Genomic DNA, 26,397 nt, shown 5'->3' with positions numbered 1-26,397 from the left:
CGGTGGGAGACAGGCTTCAGCAGATGGGAAAGATGAAGCTCGGAATGATAATCCTGTTCTTTCTGGTAGGGGTCAGCCCTGGAGGTAAGAATGCTCTACAATTTGGATTTGCTGGCTGATTGCGGTGTTACTAGTTAACAATAGTGATTTACAAAAAATGAAATGGTTCTGAGTGAGCTGCACTGACAACCCGTGCAATGTCTGTGTTTATCATTTCAGCAAACGGCTGGTCATGGACAGAAAGTAAATATCATAAAACATGATGCTGATAATGTCGCTTTACACCTTTTTTATTGGTTGGCATTAGTAATTTACAAAAAAGAAATAGTTCTGAGCTGCATTGACAGCCTGAGTAATGTCTGTGTTTATCATTTCAGCAACCAAACGGCCGTGGATAACAGGTAAATATCAGAAAGCATGATGTTGATAAGGGAGCTCATTTACTTCTCTCAGTCTGGCAATTGACCTTCTCATACGGTGAATATCTTTCTGAGGGTCAAAAAATAGCCAGTAATTACCACCATTAATACCAGCTTGATTTTAACTTGAATCACTTTTATTACACAAGGAAGTGTTAACAATGTCCATAAAAAGATATAGACATTTTACAATATGAAATCATAATAGAAATCTACAGATGACATGAAAGATGTGCAATAGGCATCCCATATGGAACTCTGATCTCACGTTTATCATAAAGGGTCAGACATATATTTCAAAATGTACAGATATGTACAAACACACACACATATTACATATATATATATATATATATATATATATATATCCTTATTTATTTCAGTGGTTTGTAGATGATTAATAAACTTTTAACAGAGTATCAGAGTATCAGTAACGCATCAACAACACATCAGTGAAGCAGCAGTAGTTCAGCATCTCAATATATTGAAGTAAATATCTTGAAGATGTACTGTTGATACCTTTCTTACCTTAAGTGAATGTATTGTTGACGTGTGACACGAAGCAGGCTTGTTCTCTCTGTATTAGAGTCTCCTTCCTGCTGGTGGAACTGTGGCTATGACCTCGGCAGCTGTTCCTGCTCCAGCTCCTGTCAGTACTATGGAGACTGCTGCCACGACTACCACGGTCAGGAAATGTAGTTTTAAATAGAGTGACTGAGTAGATTTTTTAAGTGACGTGTACCGACATGTAGAGGTGACTGACTTCAATGTGACTGTGTGTTTACGTCTAACTATTATTTCTCCCACAGATTACTGTGACACAGCTACAACCACAGATGACACCACACCAGGTATATTGTCTTTGTAAGCATACTTACAAAGTGAAATTTCAACATTAAAGCCTGCTCTATAATGACATACGACAAAGTCCGCTCATATAAATATTCCATGCTTTATTTTGTGATTAGTTCTGGCATTCTTTTAGCGAGTAAACATTAAGATAATGTTAACTGAGTTTACCACTAGCTAAGTATAAAAACCACAGATCTTAATGCAGCTCATTTAATGTTTAAATAATGGAACAATGAAATAATCAGTTACAGTGAAGATGGTGGTCCGTCAGAATGGTTTACAGTAAAGCTGATGATACTACATGTTGTGACAGAAATAGCCCTACTGGACATAGAAACCATTAGGTCTTTCTATTGGTTCCTGGTGGTCTTTTAATGCATTTTGGCTTTTCTTGATGAGTTGATATGACAATGAAAAGGATCCTAATGGTTGAACAGGTGAGCTGTGATTGATTCCAAACAGATTTGATGGTTTTCTAATAGGATCCAAAGATGTTCTACAGGAAACTAGTGATCTATAATGGTGGCCATTAATCCAATTCTCAATCATCATCAATCCTAATGGTTCTAACCGTACCATATAGTGTTTGATACAGTATAATCTGCCTGTACTGTAAATGTTTTCGCAGAATTCAACCCAAGATGCTGTTTAAATCTGTAAAACACTTTTAAAATATCATTCTGGCTCAAACACAGTACATTACTGTAGAATAACAGACATTCTTTACAGCGCACACAAATCAGATTACAGTGGGCCAATGGGAGCATGTTTGCAGGGTGCCCCGCCCCACACACTTTTCTTTAGAACTATAAATTTTTGTATTTAATGTCGTACGACATCCATATGTGGCCTGAGAAACCACAAGGGAATTTTTAGGCTTCTGATGTACTTTTGAAAACTAAAAAGTTATGACAGCAATGAAAATAGTTTTACTGTCATTTGAGTTGGTGATGTTGTTGTTATTAAGACAGGCTTGTTCTCTCTGTATTAGCTTCTCCTTCCTGCAGGTGGAACTGTGGCTACAACCTCGGCAGCTGTTCCTGCACCAGCTCCTGTCAGTACTATGGAAACTGCTGCTACGACTACCACGGTCAGGAAATGTAGTTTTATGTAGTGTTATTGTGTAGATTTTTAAGTGATGTGTACCGACATGTAGAGGTGACTGACTTTAATGTGACTGTGTGTTCACATCTTACTATTATTTCTCCCACAGCTTACTGCTACACAACTACAACCACAGGTGCTCCTGACACCACATCAGGTATATTTTCTGTGTTGAGAGAGAGGGAGCATGCGTTCTCTGGAAGAACAACAACAACAATGATAATAATAATTTTTACTTGAATCAACAAAACATCGTCAGGGGTGCCCAAACTTTTGCATATGACTGTATGTTCCATGCATGTCTTACAAAAAGTCAGTGTCTAAGCTAGAGTTGTAAACTCACTATCGCTGCTGTCAAAAGAAAACCTTGTATCTCCATTTTTGTCGTTTTTCAGTTTTTGAGATAATTTGAAAAGGCCTGAGGCTCTTTACAGTGTGTATACATTTCATAAAGAATGGACCAAAATGACTCGGAAAAAAGTTTGGTTCCACTGACTTACATTAAAAGTAAAGTAGGTTTTTTTCCTTTTACTGTAAAGTGATAATTTTGGAGGTTTTCTTCCGACAACAGCGATATGCCATAGTGAATGTATGCCACCGTTAGCTAGGTGCAGACATGGCAATGCAAATTCCTTAGAGGCTGAACACCAAAGCTAGCTGAAATTAGGCTTATTGTAGCTGTGGAAATAAGACACATAAAAAAAAGCATACTTACAAAGTGAAGTTTAAACATTGAAGTCTGCTTCATAACGACATATACCAAAATAAAAGTCTACCCATATCAATATTCCAGGCTTTTCTTGATGGGTTTATATCAAAATGAAAAGGAACGTAATGGTTTAACAGGTGAGCTGTAATTGATTCCAAACAGATTTGATGGTTTTCTAATAGGATCCAAATATGTTCTATAGATAACTAGTGATCTATAATGGTGGCCATTAATCCAATTCATATTAAGAAGCAAAATCAATCCTAATGATTCTAACCATATCATAAAGTGTCTGATACAGTATAATCTGCCTGTACTGTAAATGTTTTCCCAGAATTCAACCCAAGATGCTGTTTAAATCTGTAAAACACTTTTAAAATATCATTCTGGCTCAAACACAGTACATTATTGTAGAATTACAGACATTCTTTACAGCGTGCACCGACCACAGTGGGCCAATGGGAGCATGTTTGCAGAGTAACCCCTACACACACACTTTTCTTCAGAACTATAAATTTTTGTATTTAATCTCGTACGACATCCATATGTGGCCTGAGAAACCACAAGGGAATTTTTAAGCTTCTGATGTACTTTTGAAAACTAATGCTGTTGTTTTATGTAGAATGGAATCTGATTGTCAGTTATGTCAGTAATGAAAATAGTTTTTTCTGTCATTTGAGTTGGTGATGTTGTTGTTATTAAGACAGGCTTGTTCTCTCTGTATTAGAGTCTCCTTCCTGCAGGTGGAACTGTGGCTACAACCTCGGCAGCTGTTCCTGCTCCAGCTCCTGTCAGTACTATGGAAACTGCTGCCACGACTACCACGGTCAGGAAATGTAGTTTTAAATAGAGTGACTGAGTAGATTTTTTGAGTGACGACATTTAGAGGTGACTGACTTTAATGTGACTGTGTGTTCACATCTTACTATTATTTCTCCCACAGATTACTGCTACACAACCACAACCACAACCACAACCACAGGTACTCTTGAGACCACATCAGGTATATTTTCTCTGGAACAATAATAACAACAACAACAACAACAATAATAATAATAATAATAATAACAACAACAACAGCTTTACAGACAGGTGATAAATCTTAACAGTAATACAAGAAATTATGAGTATTAATTTGAAATCATATAAGACAATAACACAGATCAAATTAAAAAGATAAATTAAATGAGAGTTTTAACTAAATACTAAGTTAGAGAAACGTTTTCAAATGTTTCTGAAAAGTCTGCACTGAGCTTGACTGTCTAACAAAAGGTGGAATTGATGTCCACAGTTTAGAAGCATAATAACCCAAAGAGGTCTCTCCATGTTTTCTGTATTTTACTGAAGGCCAGTATCTGCAGTGTCTGTAATGGCCACTTAAATCGCTTTGGAAAGATTACAATAAAGTTAAATGATTGTTTTTATAATGATACAGAGATTAGAAAATGTGACAATAACACATTGGCATGTACTGACATTCTGTACTGTATTTATATATAAACACACAGCTATTCTTTCAAAAGATTATAATAAAGCTAATAACAAACTTCAAAAATTTAAAAATTTCAAAAACTTTCAAAAACTTTAAGTTGAAATATTGTGCAGACGGATCCACTGAAATAACGAAACAAAAATCCAGTCATATTCAAAAGTTTGAAAACTCCTGGTCAAATTACATTTTGTTGATGAAAAGGCCTGAGGCTCTTTACAGTGTGTATACATTTCATGAAGAATGGAGCAAAATGACTTGGAAAAAAAGTTTGGTTCCACTGACTTACATTAAAAGTAGTTTTTTTCCTTTTACTGTAAAGTGATCATTTTGGAGGTTTTTTATACCACCGCTAGCTAGGTGCAGACATGGAAATGCAAATCCCTTAGAGGCTGAACACCAAAGCTAGCTGAAATGGAATGGAATGGAATCTGATGATGTCAGTTATGTCAGTAATGAAAATAGTTTTCTCTCATTTGAGTTGGTGATGTTGTTGTTATTAAGACAGGCTTGTTCTCTCTGTATTAGAGTCTCCTTCCTGCAGGTGGAACTGTGGCTACAACCTCGGCAGCTGTTCCTGCTCCAGCTCCTGTCAGTACTATGGAAACTGCTGCCACGACTACCACGGTCAGGAGATGTAGTTTTATATAGAGTGACTGAGTAGATTTTTAAGTGATGTGTACTGACATGTAGAGGTGACTGACTTCAATGTGACTGTGTGTTCACATCTTACTATTATTTCTCCCACAGATTACTGTGACACAACTACAACCACAGGTGCTCCTGACACCACAACAGGTATGTTTTCTTTGTTGAGAGAGAGGGAGCATGTGTTCTCTGGAATAATAATAATAATAACAATAATAATAATAATAATAATAATAATAATAATTAAAATAGCACTTTTTATGCTGGTTGCAGCTCAAAGTGTTCTACAGACAGGTGATAAATGTTAACAGTAATAGAAGAAATTATGTACTAATTTAAAATCATACAAGACAATAACACAGATCAAATTAAGAAGACAAATACTTAAAAGATGTCGTGTTAATTAAACACCAAGTTAAAGAGATACGTTTTTAAATGTTTCTTAAAAGTTTACACTGACCTTTACTGTCCAATAAAAGGTGGAATTGACTTCGTACCGTTTAGAACCATAATACCTGAAAGAGGCCTCTCTGTGTTTTCTGTATTTTATGGAAGGCCAGAATCTGAAGATGTAAGATTATGTGCTGGAACATAAACAGACAGATATTCTGTGATGTAAGCAGTGCTTTAAGTCTGGTTCCATTGACTTACATTAAAAGTAAAAGTATGTTTTTCCTTCTACTGTAAAGTTATCATTTGGGGATATGAGGATTTCTTCCGACAACAGCGATTATGCTATAGTGAATGTATACCACCGTTAGCTAGGTGCAGACATGGCAATGCAAATCCCCTTTTTCTCTCTGTATTAGAGTCTCCTTCCTGCAGGTGGAACTGTGGCTACAACCTGGGCAGCTGTTCCTGCTCCAGCTCCTGTCAGTACTATGGAAACTGCTGCCACGACTACCACGGTCAGGAAATGTAGTTTTAAATAGAGTGACTTAGTAGATTTTTTAAGTGATGTGTACCGACATGTAGAGGTGACTGACTTTAATGTGACTGTGTGTTCACATCTTACTATTATTTCTCCCACAGATTACTGCTACACAAGCCCAATCACAGCTGCTCTTGACACCACAACAGGTATGTTTTCTGTGTTGAGAGAGGGAGCATGTGTTCTCTATACTACTACTACTACTACTACTACTACTAATAATCATCTTTATTTATACAGCACTTTCAATGCCTGTGGCAGCTCAAAATGCTTTACAGACAGCTGATAAGCTTAACAATCACACAAAAAATTAAGAGTACTAATTTAAAATCATACAGGACGGGCTCCCGAGTGGCGCAATCGTCTAAGCGTTGGTCCTATCATCAGGAGATCGCGAGTTCGATCCCTGGTGATGCTACAGCCATCCGTAGCCGGGAGTCCAAGAGAGCACAATTGGCCTTGCTCTCTCTGGGTGGGTAGGATGACTAAATCGGGGAGAAAATCAGGTAAAAATTAAAAAAAAAAAAATCATACAGGACAATAATACAGATCAAATTAAAAGACAAATACTAAAAAGACATAGTGTGTTAATTAAACACCAAGTTAAAGAGATACATTTTTCAATGTTTCTTAAAGGTTTACACTGAACTTTACTTTCCAGTAAAAGGTGGAATTGAGTTTCTAAAGTTTAGAACTATAATACCTGAAAGAGGCCTCTCCATGGTTTCTGTATTTTACAGAAGGCCAGAATCTGAAGATGTAAGATTATGTGCTGGAACATAAAGACAGATATTCTGTGATGTAAGCAGTGCTTTAAGTCTGGTTCCATTGACTTACATTAAAAGTAAAGTATGTTTTTTCCTTCTACTGTAAAGTTATCATTTTGGAGATACGAGGTTTTCTTCCGACAACAGCGATATGCTATAGTGAATGTATACCACCGTTAGCTAGGTGCAGACATGGCAATGCAAATCCCTTAGAGGCTGAACATCAAAGCTAGCTGAAATTAGGCTTATTGGGGGCTCAGACCCGGATTTCTTTTTGTAATGCTGATTTCCTTGTAAAGCTGCTTTGTGACAACATCCGTTGTAAAAAGCGCTATATAAATAAACTTTACTTACTTACTAAGTTTCTACATTAAAGTCTGCTATATAATAGAATCTTGCTTGTATGTAAACTCTGAATAGTACAGTACTACTCTTTTTTCATTGCGAAATATAAGATCGAAACAAAAGGGTTAATCCTTCAACGACTGAGCAGAAAATGGGCCAGTCAGGAAGTATGGTTTTTGGCCTGTGTGCTATGCATTCCACTCCATGCAAGGAAACTTGGCTTGATATATGTGATGAGGATTTATGTTTGTTTATAAATTAAGATATACAAATGAATAGGATATGTCTAAGCTTATCCCTACCTTCCATAAGACAGCTGCTGCATGGCTGCAGGATTCCCCCAACCCTGCATTGCATTAGCAACTCCACTTTTCCCCAGCATCACCCAGGCCTGATGTTTACTTTCGCTGAAGCTCTGGATGGCTAAACCTCAACATTCAACAATTCAAAAAAGGACTTTGCCTATACAAAAGGACTATGCTATACAAAACCTTTCCTGTTTTGTTGCTATACATGTGCTTTTAAAGTTTCATTGCTCTTCGCCCCCTCCACCTTTGACAAAGACACATTTTTCTAAAAAAGGACTTAACCCCACTGTTTCCACTGTCTAAAAACATTATCCAGTTTTTATAAGGCAACATTTTAAAGAAGGTAAAGTTCTTACTGATTTTACTAATAGATTTCTGGCTTGGCAACTGGACAAATAGGTGTTTTTTAATGCTTGCTAGCTTTATTATGCTCGCCAGTTTAGCTTTTTTTGTCATTAGCTCTCACTTGAATATGAGGAAGGAGATCATTGGGGAACACAGTTTTGTTAAAGCTGTGTTGGTGGGACAAACCACATCACACTTGTGATTGGTGAGGGTAAGGCTCACGTAGACACTATCCAGGTTTAGGACCACCCAGTTTACATCCTGAGGTGAACTTTGACTTAATATACAATCACTGGAATGTTATTCACAGGGCATACTTTATGCACATACAGCCATGTGCAAAAGTTTGAACACCTCTGGTGAAATGACATGGTTTGTTGATTTTTTAAGTGACAATAAGTTAACCTCTAGGTGTCACCAGGGGTGCCCAATATTTTGCACATGAGTATGTATAGTGTGCCCACAAGAACCTACTTAGAAAGAAAACACAGGTGTAGGCTCCCTGGGGCTTTAAAAGAAAGGGTTTCAAAACACAAACAATCATGAAAACTAAGATGACACTAAACTAGAGATTTTTTGGGCTGTACTTAATTTAAATCAGGGATGGTCAAACCTGGTCCTGGAGATCTCCCACTCTGGAGAGTTCAGATCCAACATGCCTGGCCCTAAGTTTCAGATGCTACTGAAGGCCTTATCTACCCGTATCAGATGTAATGGATTAAGGTTGGAGCCAAACTCTGCAGGGTGGTAGATCGCCAGGACAAGGATTGGGCACCCTTGGTCTACCTAGCACACACATCATTTTGCTATGCAGTTGATGAGTTAGGTCAGACTGAAATACTTGTGCCGCTTTACAGGTGGAGCACCATGTGGTGGAGATCTGACTAACTCAAGAGGAGAATTCTTCAGCCCCCAGTATCCTAATAACTACCCAAACAATGCTAATTGCACATGGAGACTTCTGGCATCAGAGAGACAAACTGTTAATTTGACCTTCATGTTTGTTGAGTAAGTCACAGCTTTCCTTCACTTTTACATACAGATCGATTAAGCCAAATCTATTCTTTTCAGATGAATTTATTCATTCAAACTGTTAAAATATGCAGTATTAGACAAGTTATTCTATATCACTCTAAATCATTACTGAATTTGTTTTGCCTTCATAACTGCATCAGTTATAATCTGAAACCAGCTGTAAGCTTATATGTGTATGCTGTGACGCTGCCCTGGGCTGGAATAGATTTCCTTTTTGCAAACTTCCTCAATTCTCTCTTTTTCTCCTTGGAACTAGTTTGGAGGCATGTTGTGACTTTATCAGGGTGTATGACGGTCCCAGTGCTGCTTACCCACTGCTGGGTCGCGTGCCTCAAGATCAGAGATATCACTTCAACTCCAGCAGGAACTATCTGACCGTAGTCTTCTCAAGTGACAGCAGTGTAACTCGTCAAGGCTTTCGGGCACTGTGGGAGTTCGCAGGTTAGTGATGAAAGTGAGGCTACAGTGTCTCTTACTACTTTTTATGAGTGATTTCACACAACCAGCTGAAGCTTTTGCAAGGGTAATACACAATACTCAATTTTAAAATGAATTTTGTTTCAAAAAGCTGATTGGCTGACACACACTCAAAGTTGTTATACAAATATTGTAATGAATTGGGTAGAATCATGAATGGACACTAGCACAGATTTCACAAACACAAACTAATAACAGAATACAGATAAACGAAACCAGAGACAAGACCTAGTAAGCAGTGATGACAACAGGGAAAGCTAGGTTAGGCTAAGCTGAACTAAGCAATACTGTGACTGCAAGATAAAGTACAAAGGAAATAGGGATTAGGAAATGCTAACTGCTCATACAACAGCAAGACCAGAGGCTAGGCTATTGGAATTCAGAAGTATAGGAAGAAGGCTAGACAAGAAGTAAGCAAGGCTAGGCAGGCAGATACACTGTATTGCCAAAAGTATTCGCTTGTCTGCCTTCACACGCATATGAACTTGAGTGACATCCCATTATTAATCCATAGGGTTTAATATGAAGTCAGCCCACCCTTTGCTGGACGAATAGGTGTTTTTTAATGCTTGCTAGCTTTATTATGCTTGCCAGTTTAGCTTTTTTTGTCATTAGCTCTCACTTGAATATGAGGAAGGAGATCATTGGGGAACACAGTTTTGTTAAAGCTGTGTTGGTGGGACAAACCACATCACACTTGTGATTGGTGAGGGTAAGGCTCACGTAGACACTATCCAGGTTTAGGACCACCCAGTTTACATCCTGAGGAGAACTTTGACTTAATATACAATCACTGGAATGTTATTCACACAGCATAAGCCATGTGCAAAAGTTTGAACACCTCTGGTCAAATGACATGGTTTGTTGATTTTTTAAGTGACAATAAGTTAACCTCTAGGTGTCACCAGGGGTGCCCAATACTTTGCACATGAGTATGTATAGTGTGCCCACAAGAACCTACTTAGAAAGAAAACACAGGTGTAGGCTCCCTGGGGCTTTAAAAGAAAGGGTTTCAAAACACAAACAATCATGAAAACTAAGATGACACTAAACTAGAGATTTTTTTGGCTGTACTTAATTTAAATCAGGGATGGTCAAACCTGGTCCTGGAGATCTCCCACTCTGGAGAGTTCAGATCCAACATGCCTGGCCCTAAGTTTCAGATGCTACTGAAGGCCTTATCTACCTGTATCAGATGTAATGGATTAAGGTTGGAGCCAAACTCTGCAGGGTGGTAGATCGCCAGGACAAGGATTGGGCACCCTTGGTCTACCTAGCACACACATCATTTTGCTATGCAGTTGATGAGTTAGGTCAGACTGAAATACTTGTGCCGCTTTACAGGTGGAGCACCATGTGGTGGAGATCTGACTAACTCAAGAGGAGAATTCTTCAGCCCCCAGTATCCTAATAACTACCCAAACAATGCTAATTGCACATGGAGACTTCTGGCGTCAGAGACACAAGTTGTTAATTTGACCTTCACGTTTGTTGAGTAAGTCACAGCTTTCCTTCACTTTTACATACAGATCGATTAAGCCAAATCTATTCTTTTCAGATGAATTTATTCATTCAAACTGTTAAAATATGCAGTATTAGACAAGTTATTCTATATCACTCTAAATCATTACTGAATTTGTTTTGCCTTCATAACTGCATCAGTTATAATCTGAAACCAGCTGTAAGCTTATATGTGTATGCTGTGACGCTGCCCTGGGCTGGAATAGATTTCCTTTTTGCAAACTTCCTCAATTCTCTCTTTTTCTCCTTGGAACTAGTTTGGAGGCATGTTGTGACTTTATCAGGGTGTATGACGGTCCCAGTGCTGCTTACCCACTGCTGGGTCGCGTGCCTCAAGATCAGAGATATCACTTCAACTCCAGCAGGAACTATCTGACCGTAGTCTTCTCAAGTGACAGCAGTGTAACTCGTCAAGGCTTTCGGGCACTGTGGGAGTTCGCAGGTTAGTGATGAAAGTGAGGCTACAGTGTCTCTTACTACTTTTTATGAGTGATTTCGCACAACCAGCTGAAGCTTTTGCAAGGGTAATACACAATACTCAATTTTAAAATGAATTTTGTTTCAAAAAGCTGATTGGCTGACACACACTCAAAGTTGTTATACAAATATTGTAATGAATTGGGTAGAATCATGAATGGACACTAGCACAGATTTCACAAACACAAACTAATAACAGAATACAGATAAACGAAACCAGAGACAAGACCTAGTAAGCAGTGATGACAACAGGGAAAGCTAGGTTAGGCTAAGCTGAGCTAAGCAATACTGTGACTGCAAGATAAAGTACAAAGGAAATAGGGATTAGGAAATGCTAACTGCTCATACAACAGCAAGACCAGAGGCTAGGCTATTGGAATTCAGAAGTATAGGAAGAAGGCTAGACAAGAAGTAAGCAAGGCTAGGCAGGTAGATACACTGTATTGCCAAAAGTATTCGCTTGTCTGCCTTCACACGCATATGAACTTGAGTGACATCCCATTATTAATCCATAGGGTTTAATATGAAGTCAGCCCGCCCTTTGCTGGACGAATAGGTGTTTTTTAATGCTTGCTAGCTTTATTATGCTTGCCAGTTTAGCTTTTTTTGTCATTAGCTCTCACTTGAATATGAGGAAGGAGATCATTGGGGAACACAGTTTTGTTAAAGCTGTGTTGGTGGGACAAACCACATCACACTTGTGATTGGTGAGGGTAAGGCTCACGTAGACACTATCCAGGTTTAGGACCACCCAGTTTACATCCTGAGGAGAACTTTGACTTAATATACAATCACTGGAATGTTATTCACAGAGCATAAGCCATGTGCAAAAGTGTGAACACCTCTGGTGAAATGACATGGTTTGTTGATTTTTTAAGTGACAATAAGTTAACCTCTAGGTGTCACCAGGGGTGCCCAATATTTTGCACATGAGTATGTATAGTGTGCCCACAAGAACCTACTTAGAAAGAAAACACAGGTGTAGGCTCCCTGGGGCTTTAAAAGAAAGGGTTTCAAAACACAAACAATCATGAAAACTAAGATGACACTAAACTAGAGATTTTTTGGGCTGTACTTAATTTAAATCAGGGATGGTCAAACCTGGTCCTGGAGATCTCCCACTCTGGAGAGTTCAGATCCAACATGCCTGGCCCTAAGTTTCAGATGCTACTGAAGGCCTTATCTACCTGTATCAGATGTAATGGATTAAGGTTGGAGCCAAACTCTGCAGGGTGGTAGATCGCCAGGACAAGGATTGGGCACCCTTGGTCTACCTAGCACACACATCATTTTGCTATGCAGTTGATGAGTTAGGTCAGACTGAAATACTTGTGCCGCTTTACAGGTGGAGCACCATGTGGTGGAGATCTGACTAACTCAAGAGGAGAATTCTTCAGCCCCCAGTATCCTAATAACTACCCAAACAATGCTAATTGCACATGGAGACTTCTGGCGTCAGAGACACAAGTTGTTAATTTGACCTTCACGTTTGTTGAGTAAGTCACAGCTTTCCTTCACTTTTACATACAGATCGATTAAGCCAAATCTATTCTTTTCAGATGAATTTATTCATTCAAACTGTTAAAATATGCAGTATTAGACAAGTTATTCTATATCACTCTAAATCATTACTGAATTTGTTTTGCCTTCATAACTGCATCAGTTATAATCTGAAACCAGCTGTAAGCTTATATGTGTATGCTGTGACGCTGCCCTGGGCTGGAATAGATTTCCTTTTTGCAAACTTCCTCAATTCTCTCTTTTTCTCCTTGGAACTAGTTTGGAGGCATGTTGTGACTCCATCAGGGTGTATGACGGTCCCAGTGCTGCTTACCCACTGCTGGGTCGCGTGCCTCAAGATCAGAGATATCACTTCAACTCCAGCAGGAACTATCTGACCGTAGTCTTCTCAAGCGACAGCAGTGTAACTCGTCCAGGCTTTCGGGCACTGTGGGAGTTCGCAGGTTAGTGATGAAAGTGAGGCTACAGTGTCTCTTACTACTTTTTATGAGTGATTTCACACAACCAGCTGAAGCTTTTGCAAGGGTAATACACAATACTCAATTTTAAAATGAATTTTGTTTCAAAAAGCTGATTGGCTGACACACACTCAAAGTTGTTATACAAATATTGTAATGAATTGGGTAGAATCATGAATGGACACTAGCACAGATTTCACGAACACAAACTAATAACAGTATACAGATAAACGAAACCAGAGACAAGACCTAGTAAGCAGTGATGACAACAGGGAAAGCTAGGTTAGGCTAAGCTGAACTAAGCAATACTGTGACTGCAAGATAAAGTACAAAGGAAATAGGGATTAGGAAATGCTAACTGCTCATACAACAGCAAGACCAGAGGCTAGGCTATTGGAATTCAGAAGTATAGGAAGAAGGCTAGACAAGAAGTAAGCAAGGCTAGGCAGGTAGATACACTGTATTGCCAAAAGTATTCGCTTGTCTGCCTTCACACGCATATGAACTTGAGTGACATCCCATTATTAATCCATAGGGTTTAATATGATGTCGGCCCACCCTTTGCAGCTATAACAGCTTCAACTCTTCTGGGAAGGCTTTCCACAAGGTTTAGGAGTGTTTATGGGAATTTTTGACCATTCTTCCAGAAGCACATTTGTGAGGCCAGACACTGATGTTGGACGAGAAGGCCTGGCTCGCAGTCTCCGCTCTAATTCATCCCAAAGGTGTTCTATCGGGTTGAGGTCAGGACTCTGTGCAGGCCAGTCAAGTTCTTCCACACCAAACTCGCTCATTCATGTCTTTATGACCTTGCTTTGTGCACTGGTGCGCAGTCATGTTGGAACAGGAAGGGGCCGTCCCCAAACTGTTCCCACAAAGTTGGGAATAAGAAATTGTCCAAAGTCTCTTGGTGCTGAAGCATTAAGAGTTCCTTTCACTGGAACTAAGGGGCCGAGCCCAACTCCTGAAAAACAACCCACACCATAATCCCCCCTCCACCAGACTTTACACTTGGCATAATGCAGTCAGACAAGTACCGTTCTCCTGGCAACCACCAAACCCAGACTCGTCCATCGGATTGCCAGACGGAGAAGCGTGATTGGTCACTCCAGAGAACATGTCTCCACTGCTCTAGAGTCCAGTGGCGGCGCTTTACACCACTGCATTCGATGCTTTGCATTGCATTTGGTGATGTAAGGCTTGGATGCAGCTGCTCGGCCATGGAAACCCATTCCATGAAGCTCTCTACGCTGATCTTGAGCTGATCTGAAGGCCACATGAAGTTTGGAGGTCTGTAGCGATTGACTCTGCAGAAAGTTGGCGACCTCTGCGCACTATGCGCCTCAGCATCCGCTGACCCCGCTCTGTCATTTTACGTGGCCGACCACTTCGTGGTTGAGTTGCTATCATTCCCAATCACTTCCACTTTGTTATAATCCCACTGACAGTTGACTGTGGAATATTTAGTAGCGAGGAAATTTCACGACTGGACTTGTTGCACAGGGGGCATCCTATCACGGCACCATGCTGGAATTCACTTAACTCCTGAGAGCAACCCATTCTTTCACTAATGTCTGTAGAAGCAGTCTGCAGGCGTGGGTGCTCGGTTTTATACACCTGTGGCCATGGAAGTGATTGGAACACCTGAATTCAATGATTTGGATGGGTGAGTGAATACTTTTGGCAATATAGTGTATGTTAAGACATGTACAGGCTGGTAGGACTAGAACCTAGGCTAGGCAGGACGAAGACAAAGTGACAGACACTGCAGAAATGTTCTCTCCGATTCTTTCTTATGACCTGTATGCGTTAATGTCAATGAAAAGTTGCCAAATAACATATTGCAGTAAATAATGAGAAGATAGAGTTGAGCATATGGCTGTTTATTAGAAGAAATAATGTTAGGGCATGTCACAGCTGGCTAAAGCCTTGGGACATAAATGACATAAGAACTAATTAGCGACATCAATAGAATAGTTTAGGATTTCCTGATTTGAGATCAAATATAGTTCATAAATGAAGGTAAGATTTGTTTCTGCAATATGAATTGGCAAAAAAATTGTTTCTTGAACTTGTCAGATCTTAACTTAGGACTAAAGGTGGGAAGTTTCTGTAACACGGTCCCAGGAAGGGGAACTCTTGACAAATACTGAAAATACACATACAGTTGCATGAAAAGGTTTAAACCCCCTGGTCAAATTACGTGTTTATTAAATACGTTTATTAAAGTGACAATTGTGTCCGGAGTTAGCGTAGTAAGCCATGCCTTGGTGAAAAGCATGATGCTATACTTGTGGTAATCCCTCTGATGTCGGGTCAGTGCCGTTAGCTTGTCCATCTTACTGGGAAGAGAGGGAAGAACTGGTCTATAACATTTCCTCCTGGCCTGATGCTGAGCTTCAGCACAACTCCCTCGTTTCTTCCTCCTCAGCTCACAGGAGATATCGGCTGTCTCATTCAGTAGCACCACTGTGTTGCGTAGCTTTTACAGCTCATCCCTACTGTAAACAGTAGGGCTCTGTACGGGATCTCCAAACACAGTCGTAAACAGAGAAAAAAGTAGAACAAGGACCAGGGCAAACTCTACAAGTTTGGTGTCCATAGTGCAAAAACCTTGACAATCAAACAAAAACAATATAACTTAAAAAAGAAAAGGGGAAAAGTACAGAAAGTAAGAAAAAAGCTCAAAGTGGACCAGAGCTGATGCAGCAGGCTGCCCCCTCGTGGAGCCATATTGGTTCCGCAGGGAACAAACTTAAATACAGCATTTTTCTGTCATTTTTAGTGCACAATTTCTGTTTATTACTAAAATACAAAGTGTGCCATACCTTTTGCGCAGGTCACATTTTATTTTCTCAGTATGTTAAATTCAGAAAATGCACAGTAATTGCACATAAAAATGTGCAGAAACGTGCTTATGGCATGCGTCTGTCCCCCGGGCCCCGATGACGGCCACGAGAGCCGGCAGGAAGGCGGGGCCTGAACACCAAGAGAGGACAAAGCCTGGTGAGGACAGCAGGGAGAGGAACACCGCGAGTGAATGGGGGATGGTGCACAAGTCCCGAGCCCAGCCTCCTGGGTGCTGCCTCCGGTCCCGCAGCGAGGCCACATTAACTTGCTTCATGTTCGATCCAGAAAGGGACTGAGAAAGAGAGGGACAAGCAGCGGGAGCAAGAGACGGAGTGAAGAGCTGAAAAGCTCAACTGAAAGAAGGACTGAAAAGTGGCCAGCTTTGGTTGTTTTATGTTTTGGTGTTTTGGTGAGTGAAAATAAAAGTGAAAAGGATGCTGCAAACGTTTCTCCTGCCACCAGCGTCCTTCTTGAGCCCGGGGTGGCACAGGACGTACTACAGTGCTCTCTGTAGAGGATGTCTTAACTTATTTTCACTTAGAAAGTCATGTAATTTGACCAGGGGTGCCAGTACTTTTGCATATCACGCTATAAGACAACACACATCAACTGACGTTTGTTACTAAAATCATTGTGCTGTTCATGGAATAATCTTTGAGTGTTATGTTGCTTGGTAGCCATAGCCTACTGTTAATGACCCTCATCGCTGTTTTCCCTCTTGGACAGAAATGCCTTACTGCAGGGGGAACTGTGGCTATAGTTTTAGTCGATGTTCTTGTGCCAGCTCCTGTCAATACTATGGAAACTGTTGCCATGACTACTACAGTGAGCACCTCCTGATCTTACACACAACAGCCATTCATTTGCTGAGCATGAGCTAATCTCAGTTTTTAAATTATACCTGCTGTGGACGCTTTTCGGTCAGTGCTAATCCACTGTCTTGTATCTTCTTTGTGCAGCGTACTGCTCGGCCACAACCAAACGGCCACCAGGTAAGAATAATCTATTACTAGACTGAATTTGCATCATGGATCTTTCATACGATACATGACAATTTGGGTATTTGGGTGCAATTTGGCAATTAAACCCAAATAATCAGTCACTGGACCATTTTTAGCCAGTTTTTTTATCTATATGTCAATGTTTTGAATGTATTCAGTGTCTCAAGAAATTGTATTAGTTTTTAAATTTTTTAAATTATTAGATTATCCTGCTACCCAGAGCTACAGCTACTTCCTTTATAGCTCAAAACCGGCTTTTGAAAAAGGATACAGATATGTCCTTCTCTATGACTTTTCGGTCAGCCAACATGTTTTGGTATTCTTTACTTCTTTACTTTAGAGTCCTTGCCAAATAAATAGCTTGAATTTCGTGGTTCCAGCTGAACTACATTGTTTATGCTATTCTAGTGCTGGTTTAGCTGGTCACCCAGTATGGACCTGCTGGAGATTGAGCGTAACCAGCATTCAAAACACAACATATGCTGGTTATGCTGGTTGACTAGATACACTAGAAGTCAGTAGTCAATAGTTTTCTATAAGGACATCTCCAAAAGTTCTCTCAAACACATGCAGGTCTTCATTCTTCATCGTTAAGGTTATACAGACTTGTCTATGTGGGTTTGGACACAGTTTGTCTTACAGTGGACTATAAAAAAAACTAAACGCAGCAGGCAGCCATTTTAGACGCCAGCTAAACAAAACACTGTGCAGCTATTTTAGATCAAATGTGCTTGGCTACACAGTTTTGTTGATTTGTGTAGTTTACAGTAAATCACTCTGTGCTCTAAAATACATCAGCAATTCACATGACTTTAATGAAGACCTGAACGTGCTTTGACTAGTGACTAGGCTTTGCTAGCGCTACTATGCCCAAGTGCTAAACTAAAGAAGCAAAATTTGGACAGGAAACACGTCTCTGCTGATCACAGCACATCTGGCTTAAGTGAAAATGTGTATTTTGATTTTTCTCCAAACCATTCCTTTAAATGTGCCATTAAACCTTTATTAACCCTTATTTTGTCCTGATCTCCAGTGACTCACCCCACCTGCGGAGGACGCTTGTTTGATTCCGGGTCAATCTCCAGCCCCTACTACCCAAATTATTACCATGATAACGCATATTGCGTATGGCAGCTCTCTGCTCCTGCAGGGCAGAGGATCTTTCTGTCGTTTGTAGATCTTGAGTAAGTAGAATACTCTAAAAGAGATCTTCTCTTAATCTCATTTACTTCTCCTAGACAAAGTTAAATCCTGGTGGATATTAGTGTGAGACTTAAGCCTTTTTCCGATTTTCTTACTCAGATCAAAATGAATTTACAGATAAATCGATCAGGCATAACATTATGACCACCTCCTAGTTTCTACACTCACTGTCCATTTTATCAGCTCCACTTACTCAGACACAGCAGTGCTGCTGGAGTTTTTAAACACCTCAGTGTCGCTGCTGGACTGAGAATAGTCCACCAACCAAAAATATCCAGCCACTGATGAAGGACTAGAGCGGGGGTCTTTAATTAAAATTCAATAAGGTCCAGTTAGAGAAAATTTCCTCAAGCAAAGGTCCAGAACATCATAATGTCTAACTTGCATTATAATTCAGTGCCATATACTGTAAACTGATTTAGCCTAGTAGGTATATCAACATCTTATGTAGTCGACAACTGAATTTCAGATCAAATAAAGTACAATTCAGTAACATTTCAACAATATTTGTCAGTTTTCATATCATATCATATCATGTCATATTTGTAAAATGATCAAAATAGTAAGTCGCTCTGGATAAGAGCATCTGCCAAATGCTCTCTATATAAATGAAAATTAGCCTTGTAGCTCCAGTCCAAAACTAAAGAAGCTGACGTCAGCCACCAAACGTGTCTTGGCTCATTGCCTACATTTGGGGTAAGGGGGAAAGTTTACACTAGACTATTACTTTAAAAGACGGTTAATCAGCTAATGGCTCTGTGTTTGTGGCTCAGGCTGGAGCGCTGCTGTAACTGTGACTATATATACGTGTATGATGGCTCCACCACCGCCTCCTCACTGCTGGGCAAGCTGTGCTACAATGACACCACCCTCCGGGACTTCCGCTCATCCTCCTCATACATGACTGTCCTGTTCAGGAGCGACGGCTCAGGCGTGGCCCGCGGCTTCAAAGCCTCCTTCAGCAGCTCTCTGCCCGAAAATACAGGTAAACTCAGCAAAAGGGCAAACAGTACAATTGCCATAGGTGTATCCTCTGAGTCCATTCCCAATAGGGCCCTGTAAATCTAGGATAAGGTTCTGTCTTTTTTGAGCATCTACATTCACAGGAATGTGAAAAGCAAAACTGACCCTAGAGCAGCATTATTTCATAGGAGTTAAGTATGTGTGGCTGTTTAACTTCTTTTCACAGTAGCCATAAAATGCAATTTCCACCTGAGTTTATGCATCATGCATTTCTGTTCTTCAGTCACAATGTTGTTTTTAATTTCAATGCGAATGTGTATGATTTACAAAACTGCAAACAAACTGGCTTTTCATCTTTGTAGGTGTGCAAGCAAGTCAACTTCTATAAAAGAAAGCAATTAAATGGTATTTTTATTGTGGCAGTTGTTGGATATAACGAAAGCTGAATAAATAAATGAACAAATTTTTATTTTATATAAAATAAATTATTAATCTGACAATTGATTCCGAACTTTTGAGTAGTGTCTGCAGACATGTGTAAGCCTCTCATATAACGAAGCCCAGGTGTCTCAGTGTTCTCAACTGCTGAACCCCTCTGTTGTGCAGCTAGAGTGGTCTGTTCCTCAGACAGCATGACCATTGTAATTCAGAGATCATACCTGAACTCTCTGGGCATCGGCTGGCAAAATCTCTATGTGGATGACCATCGTTGCAGACCTTCTGCTAACAGCTACGAGGTGTCCTTCAACTTTCCCATTGACATGTGTGGAACCAGTAAAACGGTAAGATAAATATTACATATTAGATTACAAAATGGACAAAGGTAGATTAGCAGTGGTGTAAATCTCTGATCTTTGTCCTCACAATGATTTGATTTAGTTCACTGCACTCTATTTTTTAAACACTGTGTCCACTCACTGTCCACTCTATTAGACACTCCTGCCTGGTTGGTCCACTTTGTAGATGTAACGTTGGTGACGATAGCTCATCTGCTGCTGCACAGTTTGTGTTGGTCATCCTCTAGTCCTTCATTAGTGGTCAAAGGACGCTGCCCACAGGACGCTGCCCACAGGACGCTGTTGGCTGGATATTTTTGGTTGGTGGACTATTCTCAGTCCAGCAGCGACACTGAGGTGTTTAAAAAACCCAGCAGCTGAGAATGATCCACCAGCCAAATAGTACCTGCTCTGTGAGGGTCCATGGGGGTCCTGACCACTGAAGGACAGGGAAAAAGGGGGCTAACAAAGTATGCAGAGAAACAGATGGACTACAGTCTGTAACTGTAGAACTACAAAGTGCACCTATATAGTAAGTGGAGCTGATAAAATGGACAATGAGCGTAGAAACAAGGAGGTGGTCATAACGTTATGCCTGATCGGTGTATGCAGCTTAGGGTTAACTTGTTTTACGATGGCAATTAACTTTCACTGTTGGCTCAGATTTAGTTGCTCAGATTGTGACTAATCCTAGTAAAGTAATTATAAAAGTAATGCTGTCACCACTGCCACCATGTTGATGCGCATTGTTATTAAAATTGCTTTATATTCTTAATAATTATGTAGCATGATTTGCTCACTCTGCTAAAAATGTGCTTTGTGTGATTGTTACTACAAATGTCATGAAGTAAAAAAGTGACCAGAGGGGTCCACCTCCGTCTGTCACTCCGTCAATTGATCCAAAGCTGCTGCTGATTGGTTCAAGGGCTGTTTATGTGGCAAAATACTGAATTTAACCTGGCCTGGGGCCGGTTAGGCGTACAAAAACACAAATAATTCTGGGTAGCTCCACCCTCAGTGCTTAATGTAAAGCCAGGCATCTTCTCAGGATGATATAAGGATGGATCAGGACCAGGTCCACATTTATCAAATATCTCAGATTAAGAATGTGATTCTGGGATTTATCTATGCTGGTTACATAACACTGAATGGGACAACATGAAGTAATGAGACCTGGGCCTGTATTTTTGAAGCTTTTTAGAGTAGGAGTGCTGACCTAGGACTCCTCTCTTGTTCGCTGTGACCCTCCTAACGCTAAGGCCCAATCCAAGTTCTTCTTTTTACCCCTACCCCTTGTTTTAAATGTCACCCTAACCCCTTGGAACTGAGTTACAAGAGGTAGTGGTTGAAATCTCGCCCTACGAAATGGGACCCTCAAATTAAAAAAAAAACAAAAACACATTACTTCATTAACAGCTGCTAGCGCTGCTCTGCAGGCGACCTGCCTACCCCTAGATGTGAACACACAAAAAAGCGGGCTAATGGCTAAGAGGTAGGGGTAAGGGGTGAAATGGGATTGGGCCTAAGACATCCTAGATCAGCGCTCTTTTTCTGCAAACCTTCATGAATATAGGCCTTGATCTTAGATCAGTTCTTTCTTTGAGACGCTTGATGAATATGAGCCCAAGATTGGGACCCACTGCTCTAGAACTAGGTTTCTCATTGTCAGAACGTGACTTATTGGTTTACATTATGCTTTCTTTTTTCCTCCCCCTTTAGACCAACAATGGACGTGTTGTCTACAATAACCACGTGCGAGCGGCGCCAACCCAGTCAGGCGAGATCACACGGCAGCTCGAGCAATTCTTGCTGAGCGTGCGCTGCCACATGGAGCAGGACACCACAGTGGGGACAGTCTACAAGGTCAAAGAGATGATCAACAATACCATCAGCGGCACCGGCCGCTTTAACGCCAGCATGGCCTTCTACCCTTCCAGCAGCTTCTCCTACCCTATACTCCAATTTCCCTATGAGGTCAGCCTCAATCAGTACCTGTACGTTCAGGTGCAGCTCAGCAGAGCAGACAACACACTGGACCTTCTGCTGGACAGTTGTGTGGCCTCTCCCAACCATGACTTCCAGGCTCGCTCCTACACCCTGATCCAAAACGGGTAAGAGAGCCAGTGGCAGAACAGTCTGTGGACAAGTACTTCAGTGTTCTACTGTACTGGACTAATTATCATGACTGGTTTTAATTATACCTTGTGTGGATTTGACTTCAAACTCATGTAGTGGATGTTCATGTAGGTCCAGTTTTAAAAGGACTTTCAGAATCATGTAGATTCACTACTGGTCCTGGAGAACCCCAACCTTGCAAGGGTTTTCCCAGCTGTAAAACACCTGATCCAACTAATTATTATCAAACCTTTACTGAGTTGTTGTAGCAAGGAAAGTAAAAAAGGAAAGGTGGGGGTATTCCAGGATCGGGTAGAACCATCATGGTACACTGAATTGTACACTAGTTTATTAGGGACACCTATTTTGAATCTACCCTGGCCATCTTATCATGTATACCTGCCATATATACTATGTCAGGCTCCAGTCCTCACCAAAACACTGCAGACTTCAACACACTGGCTCATTAAACACACCTGATTCAGCTTGTCAGCTAATTAGCAAGGCCTTCATGATCTGAATTCAGAGCGTTAGATGAGGGTAAAGATTGATCTTTGAAGCTCTTTGACCTGGAAGACTCCCAGTTTGACACACCTGATATACAGAGTACTGTGCAAAACTCAGAGAGCACCCTTCATTTATTTTCATTTAAAGTGGCCATCAAGTACATATTTAACAGAAAATTACACAGAAACCTCAACAGCTGAATATAAATTTTTCAGTATTTAGTCTGTCCACACTTCGACTTTATTACAACTTCCATTCTTTTTGGGAGACACACTTTCAGTTCAGGTATATTTTTCCCACACCTCCAAAGTTCAGTCTTAGAAGTTGGTTGCATTTTTTACTTCTCACAAGAAAACTCAAACACATTCAGTGATGTTGAGGTCTGGACTCTGGGGTGGTCAGTCCATTGTTCTGAGAACATCAGCAGCTTCTTCTTTTTTGTCCGTTTCCTTTTTTCCATAACAGCTTCTTATCAGCTACACGTCCGTCTTCTCACAGTGGAAGGATGGACAGAAGCCCCTGTGGATTTTTTTCAGATCCGAAGCAGCTTGATTTTCTCCTCTCTCTCAAAGATGAAAGCTTTAAGTGCTGTTCATCTGATGAGGACAATTTTGGTGGTCCACCAGGTCTTGCATGATTCTTTGGATCCCCATTTTCTCTATATCTTTTTATAAAACCTTATATTTTGATTATGAAGAGTCTTGTTTTTTTGTCAATTATTTTTCCCCTTTCTTATCCAAGGGATAAGAAAAATCAGAAATATCCATTGTACTTAATGACCATTTTAATTGAAAGATCAATAAATGAAGGGTGGTCTCTGACTTATGTACAGTACTTTAGATGTACCTTTTTCCAACTGTATATCATCGGTTGCTGCACAAATGTATCAACCCCCCTGTGGTCTGTGAAGGATGCCCAATAGGAACTTCCCTAACCTCTCTTCCTATCAGACTTTATTAAGCATTGTCTGGCTAATCGCATTGTGAAAAACCTCCTATTCAAAAAGGTGTAAGTAGCACTCAGAAGTCAGACGTCTTTGGATGCAGCATAGCCTACATTCAAGACCTCAAACATCTCATTAGTTAAGACTTCAAAGTAGATGTGATCTTTCCTCTTCTTTGCTGTTTTCTTTTAGCTGTGCGAAGGACAGCACGGTCTACATTTACACCAACGGGAGGCAGTACTACGCTCAGTTCCATTTCAGGGCCTTCAAGTTCCTGCGGACTCATTCCTACGTCTTCCTGCAGTGTAGGGTGATCGTCTGCGCTGACAGCGACTACAACTCCCGCTGTCGCCAAGGCTGCCGTATGCGCAAGAAGAGATCCCTCGACTCCTCCCACCACACTGAAACGGTCACACTGGGGCCAATCACCCTCAAAGGTCAGAGGGCAGTTTCTGTTTCCTAGCATCTTATAGTGTGTTTGGAATGAGACCATAACGTAACTACCAGTTGTTGGTGGTCATTGACAAGTGGAAAATTTACATATACTGTACGTCCAAAAACTTCTACTCATCCAGCATTTCTTATGAAATCAAGGGCAGTAACAGCCTCTACTCTTCTGGGAAGAGTTTACGATAGATATTGCAGCATTACTGTGAGGATCTAATTGCACTCTGCCAAAAGAGCTTTAGTGAAGTCAGGTGCCGATGTTGGATGATTAGTTCTGGATCACAAATATCGCTCCAGCTCATCCCAAAGATACTGTAGGGTGCTTCATCTCTAAAAAGTGCAGTTCCACTGCTCCACAGCCCAAACCTGGGGAACTTCATACCCCTCTAGTTTTTCTTCCTTTAGTTTACCACTGGGGTTACAGGGCTAACTTTGCTAACAAACACTATAGTCACCCATTTTTTCCATAAATACATCTACAAAACTTCTGTCAAACCTATATAACCCTACATAGGTCTTCATGAAGGTCCTGCAGATTCGTCAATGTAGTTTAAATTAATAAAATTTAGTGGTGAAGCCGAATGCTGTGGGCAGTCATTTTAGACAATGCTGTCATGGCAGTTTCACCTCCCATGAAGAATCTGCCTCTGTTGTATGTCGTGTTACATCATGAAGGCATATAAGCACTTCTAAATATACTTTAAATTCAACATTAAGTTATTTATAAAAAAAAGGAACAACAGAAATTCGACAGCTGTCATGTAAAGTGGCTGCTACCATGTTCAGCTACAAGGTTAAGTTTCATTCATTTTTATAGTTCACAGCACATCAGTGTTCTAAACTGCATCCACTAGTTTGTGCGACCTTGATGAAGACCGGGCTGTAGTCTGAGCGGGTTGAGAGAAGTTTTGGGGATGTATTTAAAGAAAAAAATTGGGCAACTATTGATGTCCAGTGATTGTTAGCAACGTTAGCCTCTTAGGTCCAGTGCTAAACTAAAGAAGCTGACATCATGTGGCTGATCGGCTACATTGGAGCTAAGTGGAAAACTGTGTAAATTAAATTTTTCACCAAACTATTAGCAGTGGTCACCAACCCTGGTCCTTGAGATCTACCTTCCTGCAGAATCTAGTTCCAACCACAATTTGCCTCACCTGCTCCAGCTGAATAACTTCTTCAGAAGTTCTTGATTCTCTGGATCAGATGAATTAGTGTAAGGTAGGAGAGGTAGCAGCATGTTAGATGCAGGTTGGAAGTAAACTTTACAGGATCTTCAGGACTAATTAAAGTTTTAGTGGTAGGACATAAGACATTCACCTTTTTAGCACAATTGAAACAAAGCTTTCTATTATACAGCGTGATTCAAAAAGATTCATCTGATTTCAAAATGATTTATTTCAATTGTAAATCATTACAGATCAATGCAGTAAACTGTAAATGGTTTAAATGAGCATAAAGTTTATTACGTAATTGTACAAGGTCTCAGTATGAACCTCCTCCAGCTGTACAGACAACATCAACGCCATAGTCAAATTCATCCCATACTGGATTGAGCGTGTCGGGTGTCGCTGCACTCACGGCTCTTTCAGTGCGATTTCGGTGATCATCCAGTGTTGTGGAACCAACGCCGAACGCTCTGAGCTGTTGGAGGTTCACTGCCCACGAAAATCACTCTGCACAGTTATGACAGATTCACTCTTATTGAAGTGGAGAACGCAGAACGCTTTCTGCTCACATCTCCTCTCAGACTGAAGGGAGCCATCTTCCACGGACATTTAGAAACTCTATAACCCCCTCTTACAATTGGATTGTGATTGTTTCCTAGGAGCCTCACGGTTGTAAAATATGGCGCTTTGAAATCGGATTAGTCTTTTTGAATCACCCTGTATATATTGTTTTTTGTTTTAGGATTTGATGTCCTGAAACAAGTGCTGATAATTATATTTTCAATCACCAGGTGCCAAAGCAGAGTCTGCTGCTGAGGTTGAGAAAGAGGAATGAGCTCACTTCACTCCACCCAGGAGTAATCTCTAATCTCTTCTTCACTTATCACTCAACAAATGGAGCATTTACTTACTCACTTCTATTAAAGCATTCCCAAAAGGCAAACCTGTGTTTCTTGTTTTTCATTTCATCTGTATTGTGATTAAGCTTTACAGTACATTACTGCACAACTACCATGAAAA

The 26,397-nt window shown here is 40.4% G+C and overlaps 1 protein-coding gene across 12 annotated transcripts; it reads left to right on the top strand.

The window, feature by feature from the left end:
• Positions 1-26,320, top strand: LOC118823471 (deleted in malignant brain tumors 1 protein-like). 12 transcript variants are annotated; one of them, XM_036593118.1, is made up of 27 exons: positions 2-84; positions 220-243; positions 378-401; positions 1,006-1,104; positions 1,229-1,270; positions 2,263-2,361; positions 2,485-2,511; positions 3,812-3,910; positions 4,028-4,087; positions 5,102-5,200; positions 5,324-5,371; positions 6,031-6,129; positions 6,254-6,301; positions 8,775-8,925; positions 9,209-9,393; positions 10,774-10,924; positions 11,208-11,392; positions 12,773-12,923; positions 13,207-13,391; positions 16,983-17,081; positions 17,216-17,248; positions 18,291-18,441; positions 19,234-19,445; positions 20,030-20,205; positions 21,919-22,310; positions 23,957-24,201; positions 26,169-26,320. In XM_036593118.1, exons 1-27 carry the CDS (start codon positions 24-26, stop codon positions 26,210-26,212), a joined length of 3,189 nt encoding a protein of 1,062 aa, XP_036449011.1. In that variant the 5' UTR covers positions 2-23; the 3' UTR covers positions 26,213-26,320. The 12 variants fall into 12 exon arrangements, with proteins under 12 accessions (XP_036449017.1, XP_036449013.1, XP_036449019.1 ...); XM_036593117.1 differs by having other exon boundaries at positions 2,485-2,532; positions 4,028-4,066; XM_036593116.1 differs by having other exon boundaries at positions 2,485-2,532.
• Positions 26,321-26,397: the final 77 nt, after the last annotated feature.

The sequence above is a fragment of the Colossoma macropomum genome, unplaced genomic scaffold (genome assembly GCF_904425465.1).
Source record: "Colossoma macropomum unplaced genomic scaffold, Colossoma_macropomum, whole genome shotgun sequence".
Classification (NCBI taxonomy): Eukaryota; Metazoa; Chordata; class Actinopteri; order Characiformes; family Serrasalmidae; genus Colossoma; species Colossoma macropomum.
Note: the sequence above shows the minus strand (reverse complement) of the source record. Positions and strands in the feature narration are given on the sequence as shown.

What these genes read in the sequence shown, in the direction of transcription:
- LOC118823471 (XM_036593116.1), top strand. Translation starts at nt 24, where the DNA reads ATGGGAAAGATGAAGCTCGGAATGATAATCCTGTTCTTTCTGGTAGGG. An exon ending in CTCTCTGCCCGAAAATACAG is followed by an intron (nt 19,446 to 20,029) that starts GTAAACTCAGCA and finishes TCTGTTGTGCAG; the next exon opens with CTAGAGTGGTCTGTTCCTCA. An exon ending in GGGGCCAATCACCCTCAAAG is followed by an intron (nt 24,202 to 26,168) that starts GTCAGAGGGCAG and finishes TTCAATCACCAG; the next exon opens with GTGCCAAAGCAGAGTCTGCT.